The sequence below is a fragment of the Littorina saxatilis genome, linkage group LG3 (assembly GCF_037325665.1).
Source record: "Littorina saxatilis isolate snail1 linkage group LG3, US_GU_Lsax_2.0, whole genome shotgun sequence".
NCBI classification, from domain to species: Eukaryota; Metazoa; Mollusca; class Gastropoda; order Littorinimorpha; family Littorinidae; genus Littorina; species Littorina saxatilis.
Window position 1 is genome coordinate 55,636,228 of NC_090247.1, and position 12,704 is coordinate 55,648,931.

Genomic DNA, 12,704 nt, shown 5'->3' on the forward strand with positions numbered 1-12,704 from the left:
TGTGTGTGTGTGTGTGTGTGTGTGTGTGTGTGTGTGTGTGTGTGTGTGTGTGTGTGTGTGTGTGTGTGTGTGTGTGTGTGTGTCCATCCATGTGTGTGTGTATGTCTGTTTGTCTGCTTTCTGTACAGAATTGGAACATTTGCTTCTTGAATTTCGTAACTGCATGGTACCTTTGGCATTCTACAGAGTGTCTAAGTGTGTCCATTTGGTATGTGTCAAAGTGGAAAGATACCGACAGATTGACTACATGTTTTGGTATCGCATCACGCCACTTGTTTTTCCTTCAGTTTTGCCTTCTTTGCAGATAGACTGGGAATCAAGACAAGGTGATGTGTGTGTGTGTGTGTGTGTGTGTGTGTGTGTGTGTGTGTGTGTGTGTGTGTGTGTGTGTGTGTGTGTGTGTGTGTGTGTTTCTCTCAATTTGTTTTAGAATGTCTTTTATGACATATTTTTACTTTCCGCTAATCCATTGAAATTTTGGTCAAACCTTTTTTTTACTTAGTTCGGACTATGGAGTTGCAATTCAGCGCAGGAAAAAAATAAGGATGACAATGCACGTACTTTTGAATCTGTTATTAGAATTTAAATTTAAGTGGTTTTGTTGTTGAATTTATGAACAAACTCATTCATGTGTAAGCTTCCGATTGTCCGGATTGAGTTAAAGATTGTTTGACCAAAACTTCAACCAAATCGGTTGAAAATGAGGTCACTGACAGTGCTGCCTCAACTTTTGCAGGAAGCCGGATACGACGTCATCAAAGACATTAAATAAAAATAAAGAAAGAAAAAAGAAACATTGGCATATCATATGAAAGAATGCACATGTGGTTTTCTCTCGATTTGCTACACACACACACACACACACTGAAATGCACACACACACACACACTCACACTGAAATGCACACACACACTCACACTGAAATGCACACACACACACACGCTCACACTGAAATGCACACACACACACACATACACTCACACTGAAATGCACACACACACACACACACATACTGAAATGCACACACACACACAAACGCACACACACACATACACACGCGCATACACCAACACCCATGAAAACTCACACACACACGCACACAGCGGTACATCAAAAACAAATCCACTTTAAAATTTATTTCATTCAAAAACATATCCATGGAAGAAGACACACTTCTTTCAAATAAGTGTTATGTCTGAGTGACTGGGAAATCACCTAGTTTTAATTTGTATGCCCTCACGACAAAGCCATTTATGGGCATGTGAGACAGGAAAACCCGGCTTTGTATAAAGAAAAATAACATTTAAAAAAAGGGGTGGTGGGGGGGGGGGTGGTTGGCCGATGGAGCCCAGGGGCTTTATATTTTTGGTATTTTCCCTATCTTGCATGCGTGTATTCGTGTTTTTCAAGGCTTGTGACCCTGGGGTCTTTATCGTGCGCATGCGTGCACATGGGGATGCTCGGACACAGAGGGAGTCTGCACAAAGTTGACTCCTTGAGGAAATCACCCTTTGACAGTGCCTCATATTTACTGATATAAATGATAGATCGTGGCTGGCAGTCTAACCGATGATGCAACCAAGTCCGTGACACTCTTGTTGAGTGCTGGCAGTGCCGCTGGACAGGGAAAACTCCGCTATTTGACACATTAGCATCTCGTCCGTCTCGCCGTCATAAAAACTCACGGTCACCTGGTAGTCTCCCTGAAACACATCCGTGCAAAAATAATTACTGTTAATGTTATGTTCATTATAAACACTGTCTGTCTGTCTGTCTGTCTGTCGGTCGGTCGGTCTGTCGGTCTGTCTGTCGGTCGGTCTGTCTGTCTGTCTCTCTTTCTCTCAGTCTCTCTCTCTCTCTCTCCCTCTCTCTCTCTCTCTCTCTCTCTCTCTCTCTCTCTCTCTCTCTTTCTCTCTCTCTCTCTCTCCACACACACACACACACACACAAACACACACACACACACACACAAACACACACACACACACACACACACACCGATGTTACAAGCGCACACCCATCCATTCACCTACGTGCACACACACACACACACACACACACACACACACACACACACTGGCACTCTGGGCACCCTTCCCCACAGCTTGGTTCCTTTCTGTGTAGAGTGGCAATTTCGTGTTTATTTTATGAAACCATTGACACATCTGTCTTTTTGTTGAACATATTCAGAAAAAAAATCCCACTTTGCCCAGAATGCAGCTAGACTGTAGAAGGTTGGTATGTGTCCAAGTGAAAGCCTCGACAGATCTGTGTTGATAATAATTAAGCGGCAAGCCGGGACGGTACTTTTAAAGGCAAACTCCTTGCCGTGTAATCTATTTTATGTATTCGACTCTCCGTCTCAGATCTTTGTCGGATGATAAATACATCCCTCCACTTGGTCACATACCAAAAAATCAACACTCTGACTGCTTGCTGTGGTAAGTTGGAATTGTTTTTTTCTTTCATGAATTATATTCGTAAACAAACCACTTTTAGCTTTTGCAAAACTTAATTAATTCATAACACAATCCCCACTGTGCACAGAGAAACAAACAAGTCGCGTAAGGCGAAATTACTACATTTAGTCAAGCTGTGGAACTCACAGAATGAAACTGAACGTAGTCCGCCGCTAGTGCAAAAGGCAGTGAAAGTGACGAGCCTGTTTGGCGCGGTAGCGGTTGCGCTGTGCTTCATAGCACGCTTTACTGTACCTCTCTTCGTTTTAAGTTTCTGAGCGTGTTTTTAATCCAAACATATCATATCTATATGTTTTTAGAATCAGGAACCGACAAGGAATAAGATGAAAGTGTTTTTAAATTGATTTTGAAAATTTAATTTTGATCATAATTTTTATATTTTTAATTTTCAGAGCTTGTTTTTAATCCAAATATATCATATCTATATGTTTTTGGAATCAGAACATGATAAAGAATAAGATGAACGTAAATTTGGATCGTTTTATAAAAAATGTTGTTTTTTTACAATTTTCAGATTTTTAATGACCAAAGTCATTAATTAATTTTTTAGCCACCAAGCTGAAATGCAATACCGAAGTCCGGCCTTCGTCGAAGATTGCTTGGCCAAAATTTCAATCCATTTGATTGAAAAATGAGGGTGTGACAGTGCCGCCTCAACTTTTACAAAAAGCCGGATATGACGTCATGAAAGACATTTATCGAAAAAAATGAAAAAAAAGTCCGGGGGTATCATTCGCAGGAACTCTCATGTAAAATTTCATAAAGATTGGTCCAGTAGTTTGGTCTGAATCGCTCTACACACACACACGCACAGACAGACAGACAGACAGGCAGACACACACACACACATACACACACACACACACACACACACACACACACACACACACACACACACACACACACATACACCACACCCTCGTCTCGATTCCCCCCTCTACGTTAAAACATTTAGTCAAAACTTGACTAAATGTAAAAAGAAAGAAAGAGAGAATGCTTTATGTCCTACAAGCTAAATAAATATTTCGCCTCTGTTTTTGTGCCGTCTTTGGCCATGGATGCTCAATTACCTTTGCAAGCGAGCTAAATGTGCCGAGGTCCGGGATTCGGAAGAAGGTGGGCGGGATGGTGTAGACCCCAACGTCAAAAGGACAGCGACACGGGATGTTGTTGTCAGCCAAGATAGCCGGGCACTCGTACTTCTCCGTCGTCATGGAAACCTCCTGCAGGAATGACGTAGTTGATGGCGTTTTGCTGACGTCAGTGACACTTTGCGTTACGGGTTTGTCCGTTGCTTTCATGGTTGCAGTGCTTGTTGTTGGGGGTTGGGTTTCTGTGGCCGGCGAAACTGTACTAGATGGTGTCATGGTGGCAGTGCTCTTGACTGGCTCTTGAGTTTGGGTAACTGCTGCTGTTGACTCAGTGGTTTGAACCGGTTCTGATGTTTCTGATGCTGCTGTACTAACAGTGTTCTGAACTGGCTGTGACGTTTTGGTGGCTGGTAGTAGAGTGACAGCCATCTCAGACGCTTTCGAAGTAGAACGTGAAGAGACGGTAGGGTTTGAGACTATGTCAGAGTCAGTACCGGCCACCCAATCTCCATCCCCGTCCACGTCACGGCGGCCAATCAGCGGGTCTGACGCTTCTGTGGTTCTGACGTCATTGCCATTACTAACGTCACCGAGCGTCGACGTCCAAACAGACGCATATGTTATGGGGGTAGCTGTACTGGAGATGAGAGTGTCGGTAGCCATCTTTGTACTGGTGACAGGTCCGCCAGTGGATGCAGTGGATGTAGTAACTGGTGAATCGGTTGAGGGTAAGCGGCTGGTTACAGGCATATCAGAGACGGATGCTGACTTTTGTGTAGGAACAGATGCAGTGGTTTGCGGTACAGATGTGGTAACTGTCGGTACTGGTGTAGTTGATGTTGGTACTGCTGTAGTTGATGTTGGTACGACTGTAGTTGTTGTCGGTACTGCTGTAGTTGTTGTTGGTACTGCTGTGGTGGTTTTGACTTTTCCGCTGATCAATGCGCAGACGTCTGTGTAGGTACTGGCACAGAGAAAAAAACATGTGTAACTTTACTATTAGAAACGAACGAAATTAGAAGCGTACAACAAAAATGAAATGGTTCCTGCTGGTAATGTAGCTAGGGAGTGATTAATTTAGAAGGCAAAGTCATGTACCAGAACTGAACAACCTGGGTGCTCTCCGTACACAGATGACATTTTTTGATGATTCAGAATAAAACAAACCAAGAAAGGTAGGTTGTTGGAACGTTTGTTATTGACAAAACAATACATTCACAGATATTTCGACCCAACGGTCTTTTAAGTGAACACACAAACAAATATTCACATGTGACAGGGGAGGCTACCGCTCCTTTCACAGCAGACTCTGCACCCGAGTTGTTGGCTTTTAAGTCAACACCTTTGGATTGTGGAATTCTGTTTGTGATGGGGTCTGGTGGTTTCCGATTGTCTGTATGTTAATGGAAACCTTCGGGTTTGCATAACAGTTTTTATAGGGCTAAGAAATTAGCCCTAACATTTTCAATCCTGTTTGATTGCACTTCGCCTCCCGAGGTGATCGTAGTGTTTCGGCACTCGGTTACATCTGGCGCTTGCGAGCAGGGATGGGACTCGGCATGATATGTTCAGGTAATGGCATAATATGACCACTGAACATTTTCGTGCTGTTCCCATTCTGCGAACTTGGGATGGACAGTGGTCCCCCGGTTCGGAACTTCGGGACGGAGTTCATTCAAACGGGGGCGATTGTGACAGGGGAGGCTACCGCTCCTTTCACAGCAGACTCTGCACCCGAGTTGTTGGCTTTTAAGTCAACACCTCTGGATTGTGGAATTCTGTTTGTGATGGGGTCTGGTGGTTTCCGATTGTCTGTATGTTAATGGAAACCTGCCTAACATTTTCAATCCTGTTTGATTGCACTTCGCCTCCCGAGGTGATCGTAGTGTTTCGGCACTCGGTTACACACACAAAACTTATCTTGATAGAATCAGTTTTTGCCCACTCGTCAGGAAATCGAGCGAATGAATGATTGTATGAAAAACAAGTCGCGTACTAAGGCGAAAATACAACATTTAGTCAAGCTGTGGAACTCACAGAATGAAACTGAACGCACTGCATTTTGTCTCAATGACCGTAGTCCGCCGCTCGTGCAAAAGGCAGTAAAACTGATGAGCCTGTTTAGCGCGGTAGTGGTTGCGCTGAGCTGCATAGCACGCTTTTCTGTACCTCTCTTCGTTTTAACTTTATGAGCGTGTTTTTAATCCAAACATATCATATCTATATGTTTTTTGAATCAGGAATCGACAAAAAATAAGGTGAAATTGTTTTTAACTCGATTTCGAAAATTTAATTTTAATCATAATTTTTATATTTTTCATTTTCATAGCTTGTTTTTAATCCGAATATAACATATTTATGTTTTTGGAATCAAAAAATGATGAAAAATAAGATGAACGTAATTTTAGATCGTTTTACAAAAAAAAATATTTCAATTACAATTTTCATATTTTTAATGACCAAAGTCATTAATCAATTTTTCAGTTTTCAAGCTGAAATGCAATACCAAAGTCCGGGCTTTGTCGAAGATTGCTTGGCCAAATTTTCAATCAATTTTATTGAAAAATGAGAGTGTGACAGTGCCGCCTCAACTTTTTACAAAAAGCCGGATATGACGTCATCAAAGACATTTATCAAAAGAATGGAAAAAAAACGTCTGGGGATGTCATACTCAGGAACTTTCATGTAAAATTTCATAAAGATCGGTCCAGTAGTTTACTCTGAATCGCTCTACACACACACACACACACACACACACACACACACACACACACACACATACACACACAGACACATACACACACATACACACACACACACACACACACATACACACACACACACACACACACACATATACAAACATACACCACGACCCTCGTCTCGATTCCCCCTCTATGTTAAAACATTTAGTCAAAACTTGACTAAATGTAAAAAATGAAAAAAATCCTGACGAGTGGGCGAAAACTGATTCTATCAAGATACGTTTTGTGTGAATATTTGTTTGTCTGTTCACTTAAAAGACCGTTGGGTCGAAATATCTGTGCATGTATTGTTTTGTCAATAACAAACGTTCCAACAACCTACCTTTCTTGTTTTTTTTATTCTGAATTGTGGAACGTTGGCAGTCTTTTTGTTTTTGGATATTTTTTTAATGATTTAGTTTCACTAGTACTGGATTATAACTGTGGTTGATAACATACTATGAACCTAATATAGGGCCTACCTTTATTTCATTTCATTTTCTCTCTCTCTCTCTCTCTCTCTCTCTCTCTCTCTCTCTCGAGAGAGAGAGAGAGAGAGAGAGAGAGAGAGAGAGATAGAGAGAGAGAGAGAGAGACGAGGGTCGTGGTGTATGTGTGTGTGTGTGTGTGTGTGTGTGTGTGTGTGTGTGTGTGTGTGTGTGTGTGTGTGTGTGTGTCTGTCTGTCTGTCTGTCTGTGCGTGTGTGTGTGTAGAGCGATTCAGACTAAACTACTGGACCGATCTTTATGAAATTTGACATGAGAGTTTCTGGGAGTGATATCCCCGGACGTTTTTTTCTTTTTTTCGATAAATACCTTTGATGACGTCATATCCGGCTTTTTGTAACATTTGGGAAACATTATTACTCTAATACTCTCTCCAAGTAATAGAAACATGCCAACAAAAATGAAACATTATTACTCTAATACTCTCTCCAAGTAACAGAAACATGCCAACAAAAATGAAACATTATTACTCTAATACTCTCTCCAAGTAATAGAAACATGCAACCAAAAATGAAACATTATTTCTCTAATACTCTCTCCATGTAATGGGAACATGAACCCAAAAAGGAAACATTCTTACTCTTATTCTCGATCCACGTTATCACATAGCCCCAAAGGAAACATTCTTCTCCAATACTCTATACACGTTGTGGCACTGTTTTATCTAGGTAGGTCATCGGAACCTACGCCTGACCCTTTCGACCTCACCAACCCTCACGTCAGATGATACTGTGGACTATTTTCTGGCCAGACGCTGGGAGCTGGAAGGGATTAAATGTTAGGATTGGGTTGAGCATGGGTTTGTGTCATCAAAAGGATGCATCTGATTTCATCAACTTAAAAAGAAGAAGAAAGAACTAAGCTCCCAATGTAGGACTGGGTGGCCGAGTGGTAACGCACTTGCGCTCGGAAGCGAGAGGTTGCGAGTTCAACCCTGGGTCAGGGCTTTAGCAATTTTCTCCCCCCTTTCCGAACCTAGGTGGTGGGTTCAAGTGCTAGTCTTTCGGATGAGACGAAAAACCGAGGTCCCTTTGTGTACACTACATTGGGGTGTGCACGTTAAAGATCCCACGATTGACAAAAGGGTCTTTCCTGGCAAAATTGTATAGGCATAGATAAAAAATGTCCACCAAAATACCCGTGTGACTTGGAATAATAGGCCGTGAAAAGTAGGATATGCGCCGAAATGGCTGCGATCTGCTGGTCGATGTGAATGCGTGATGTATTGTGTAAAAAAGTCCATCTCACACGGCATAAATAGATCCCTGCGCCTTGAGTCCGAGTCTGGAGATACGCGCGCAATATAAGACTTCATATAACATATTAGCCATTAGCCACCCCTCCACTTGGTCAGCTACCCAAAACCAACACCATGTCTGCTTGCTGCAGTGAATTGGATTGTTTTCAAGAATTAATTTCTGGGAAAAAAACGCATCAGTGACTTTTACAAAACTCACACATAAAACAATTCCAACTGTGAACAGAGTGCAGTCAGGCTGTACATTTTCGATGGGTCACCAAATCATGAAAGTGGAGGGATGGTCTTATTATACGTGAAAGCCTTGGCAGATCTGAGACAGTAAGCAGATCTGTTTTCACGAGCAGGCGTGTGCCTCTAATCCAAGACAAAGACCGTTGATCGTTTTCTGCTCCTTTGCTCCAGGAATGAAATTTATTTTTGTAGTTTAGCTGCTTAGTAAAAGATTGTTGGCCACCGTCAACGAAACTCTGCACAATGATTCCAATGAAAACAGTTCCGTTCACGTTCTCATATGTCTCCAAGCTATTAAATGGGATAAGAATATCTCCGCTACGGTAATTTAACATGCACCAAGTCTCAACACTCTGACCGCTTCCTATGCAGAAAGAGACATTTTTGATAAATTTATTCCACAGATTGCCACTCAGTGTTTGTTATGAAATCAATTCGTAAACATAAAATACCCTCTACGCACATAAACCCCACAGGCTGACGATTTTGTTTGGTATGGGTCTAAGTGAAAGTTCGGGTTCTTGGTTTTACATTTAGTCAAGTTTTGACATCTGGGTATCTGGACGTGTCTTCAACTAACCGAGTGTCAATAAAAAACGCTGGCGCTGGACCCGAGTACTCTTCAGACTGGCTCGCTCCCCCAGTATGAAAGTTTTTGTCTTGTGCACGTGGATTTAAAAAAAAAAAATTTTTTTAATTTATTTTACACAATTAAAAAACATATTAGACTTAGAGTAAAATAAAACATTAAAACGTTCATAATAAACAATAGTAAACAAGAATTTAAAAAAAATATATAACAAAATAAAAAAATAGACCGCCCATGCCGGGAATCGAACCCGGATCACTTATATTTAAAAAAAAAAAAAAAAAAAAAATTATTGATTTATTTTACACAATTAAAAAAATTATTAGAGTGAAATAAAACATTAAAACGTTCATAATAAACAATAGTAAACAAAAATTTATAAAAAATAAAAAAAAATAGACCGCCCATGCCGGGAATCGAACCCGGATCACTTTGGCCATAGACGGACGTGCTACAACTTTACTAGAGTTGTGCGCCTTGAAGCCAGAACAGATCACTGGCCACAAGGTGCCACACTGCAGGAGCAACTCTGGGGCACCAAAGACTCCCTGATCCTGACCACTAGCTTTATTCAAGCTACAAAACTTGAAGTCTGACCTGAGGCCAAAAATCCTGGAACGCCGAAGAAGAAGAAAAAGAATCACTGTGTGTATCTGTCGCTCTCTCTCTCCTTCAGTCTCACCGAGACCAAGCACTGTACATGTATTGTAGTTTCTTTGCCGAGACCAAATCCCCACCAGCTGCGGCTGGCTTGCAAATCATGCTTTTCTCGTCACTGCGTGACGTGTTCGGCTGAGGCCGCCCAAGTCTCCCCTTTAGTTCAGGCTGTTCGCAAAGCGACCAGCCTCCCACCGCAAAAACTCCCCCCGTTAAGAGTCGTTTTGGTGGAATATTTCGCATTTAGGTCCCAGGTAACATTATGAAGTTTTAATACGATCAATCGGACCTATTATCAAGTTAGTGTATCAACTTTTGAAAGAACTGCGCCCAGTAGTTTCCCAGCAATAAGCTGTTAAGTCGAGACAGACAGACAGACAGATACATAGACACACAATTAAAGTCTGCTGGACCCTAGTACTGCGTACTCGGGGATTAAAGCTGTATCTAAGCAAGAGGACGTAACAGAACGTCTCTTCAACTCCACAAGTGCTCACACTATCCAAAGATACCCAGTTTACGCCGAATCTAAGTATCTGGACGTGTCAAATGTCAACTTAATGCCGTATATAAGTATGAGGTCATGGGAGGACCTCTCTTAAACTCACCAAGTGCGTTTCTTCGACTTCAAATATAAGGATTGTTAAAAGCGAATCCAAGCCAAAGCTGCCAAGCTTATGCCGTATCTAAGTATATTTGCGTTTCTTCGACTTCAAATGCAAGGAATTTTAAGAGCGAATCCAAGCCAATGCTGCCAAGCTTATGCCGTATCTAAGTATCTGGACGTGTCGTCAACTCACCAAGTGCCCAAATTGGAGATGCATGGAATGGCCAGAGCGTATCCAATGAACTCAAGTTTCCGCCGTATCTAAGTATCTGGACGTGTCTTCAACCCACAAATGCCCACTTAGTGCCGTGTCGAAGTAAGAAGACGCATAGGACGTCTCTTCACGTTTGAGTCACCAAGTGCCCACATGGGAGATACAGGGAATGGCCAGAGCGTTTTGAAAGATGCCCAGTTTACGCCGAATCTAAATATCTGAACGTGGCAAGCGTCAACATGGACATGGGAGGACCTCTCTTAAACTCACCAAGTTCTCACATTTGAGATGCAAGGATCCAAAGACGCCCAGTTTATGCTGCATCTAAGTATCTTTGCGTTTCTTCGATTTCAAATGCAAGGAATGTTTAGAGCGAATCCAAGCCAATTCTGCCAAGCTTATGCCGTATCTACGTATCTGAACGTGTCTTCAACTCACCAAGTGCCCACGTTGGAGATGCATGGAATGGCCAGAGCGTATCCAAAGATTTCCAGTTTACGCCGTATCTAGTTATCTAGACGTGTCTTTAGTTCACCAAGTTAATGCCGTATCTAAGTAAGAGGACGTAAGAGGACGCATCAACACGTTCAACTCACCAAGTTCCTACATTGAAGAATGGCAAAAGCGTATCAAAAGATGCCCAGTTTAAGCCGAATCTAAGTATTGGGACGTGGTAAGTGTCAACTTAATGCCGTATCGAAGTCAGAGGACGTAAGAGGACGTCTCTTCAACTCACCAAGTGCCCAGATTTGAGATGCAGGGAATGGCCAGAGCGTATCCAAGGAAACCCAGCTTACGCCGGATCTCCACCTTGGCCGTGACGTTGCCCTTGACCGGCTGGTAGAGGTGGATGCTGCCGGACACCGTGAGGTCACCAGGCAACTTGGGCGGGTACGGGGTCAAGGTCAACGATGCGATGCGGCCCACCTCCTGGCTGATATTCACTGTGGGAAGTTTACAGTAATGAAGCTTTTATAGCCGAAAATCCGTCTCCAGGAGACCAAGCCGTGTTAAAGTAGAAGTCCACGGATCTAAATTTAGCGATGTCAGCACTAAAAGCTAGAGCTTAATCTGCCGCACGCCGATGTTGGTCTCTAAGTTTTGTCTAGGCTGTTCACTAGCTTTAAAACACCTTACATTAATACATTTTATTACCAATTCGGTACCCCATATGGCTTTTTGACCAATCAGGGCAGATTCTAGGTGACCCTCTAAATGTTATAACGTTCAGGCAGGGACCCTTTTTGTTTATCTCACAAGATAAACCATGTTGAACATGCGTTTCGGTTTCTTCTCTTTTTCTCGTTGAACAGAGAGCGACAGATTTAGAACCGACTCCAGACGGATGGGAAATGACGTAAAGATACATTTGATGTAAAGAGAGTGACGCAATTTAACTTGATTTTTGTGAACTTTGATCATTTAGATTTCAAGTGAGCGGTCGGCATTGTACACTCAGACGATGGGCGGTGCCTTGCTGTTCCGTAACGCACCCACCAACAAAACTCGCTTTTCGGTATCTAGTTAAAGAGAGTATTATCTGACAGCATTTGAAGTGTCATTCTTTAGAATAAATCACGCTGATATTGTTGAATTAACATATTTACTTTGTCTTGTTAATTTTTAGCGTGATAAACAAAAAGGGTCCCTGCCTGAACGTTATAACATTTAGAGGGTCACCTAGAATCCGTCCTGATTGGTCAAAAAGCCATATGGGGCACTGAATTGGTAATAAGTACGGATAAAGTTTCAGTTTTATTATGTGTTAAATTATTTATTTTTAAAAAAATTTCTTTCTTTCTTTCTTTATAATTTGGAGAGGTTGAAAGGGGCCGGTTAACTATAGGAACTACGTTTTGTTACACATATTTTTTAGATTATGATTGCAAATGAAACTTGACACGAGAAGCGTCTACTAACTGAACAATGCTTGAAACGCAGATATCGATCCATTTAAGCTTTTTTTTTTTTTTTTAACTCTCTCGTCATTCATTCAAATAGAAAGAAAACCACAAATGTTTAGCATTGGCCGAAGTCTGTCGTATTAAAAAGCAGAGACTAAGCATGCTGTTGGCAGATTTGAGAATACATTTTTCAAATTTGAAACAAATATAACAAAACTCACTGCATTCTCCAAGCTTAAAGTGGCTCACAAGTCCAGAAACACCAACCAGGAAGCAAAGAAAAAACCCACAAAAAGCGAGAAAATTGCCAGAATTCGCCATTGTTCGCTCCACACCTGCACCTGTCCGCTCGGTTGAAATCTGTTCGTACTACTTTTCTATATGAAGCCAGAAGTTACTGGTGTAGTAAAAAATCGTGAA

The 12,704-nt window shown here is 41.9% G+C and overlaps 1 protein-coding gene across 1 annotated transcript; it reads right to left on the reverse strand.

Annotated features, from left to right (window-relative positions):
• Positions 1-1,121: 1,121 nt before the first annotated feature.
• Positions 1,122-12,696, reverse strand: LOC138962718 (uncharacterized). The gene is made up of 4 exons (XM_070334646.1): positions 12,506-12,696; positions 11,117-11,324; positions 3,551-4,535; positions 1,122-1,703 (listed from the first exon to the last, which is right to left on the reverse strand). The coding sequence occupies exons 1-4, from the start codon at positions 12,603-12,605 to the stop codon at positions 1,563-1,565; spliced, it is 1,434 nt and encodes a 477-aa protein (XP_070190747.1). The 5' UTR covers positions 12,606-12,696; the 3' UTR covers positions 1,122-1,562.
• Between the last annotated feature and the right edge of the window lie 8 nt (positions 12,697-12,704).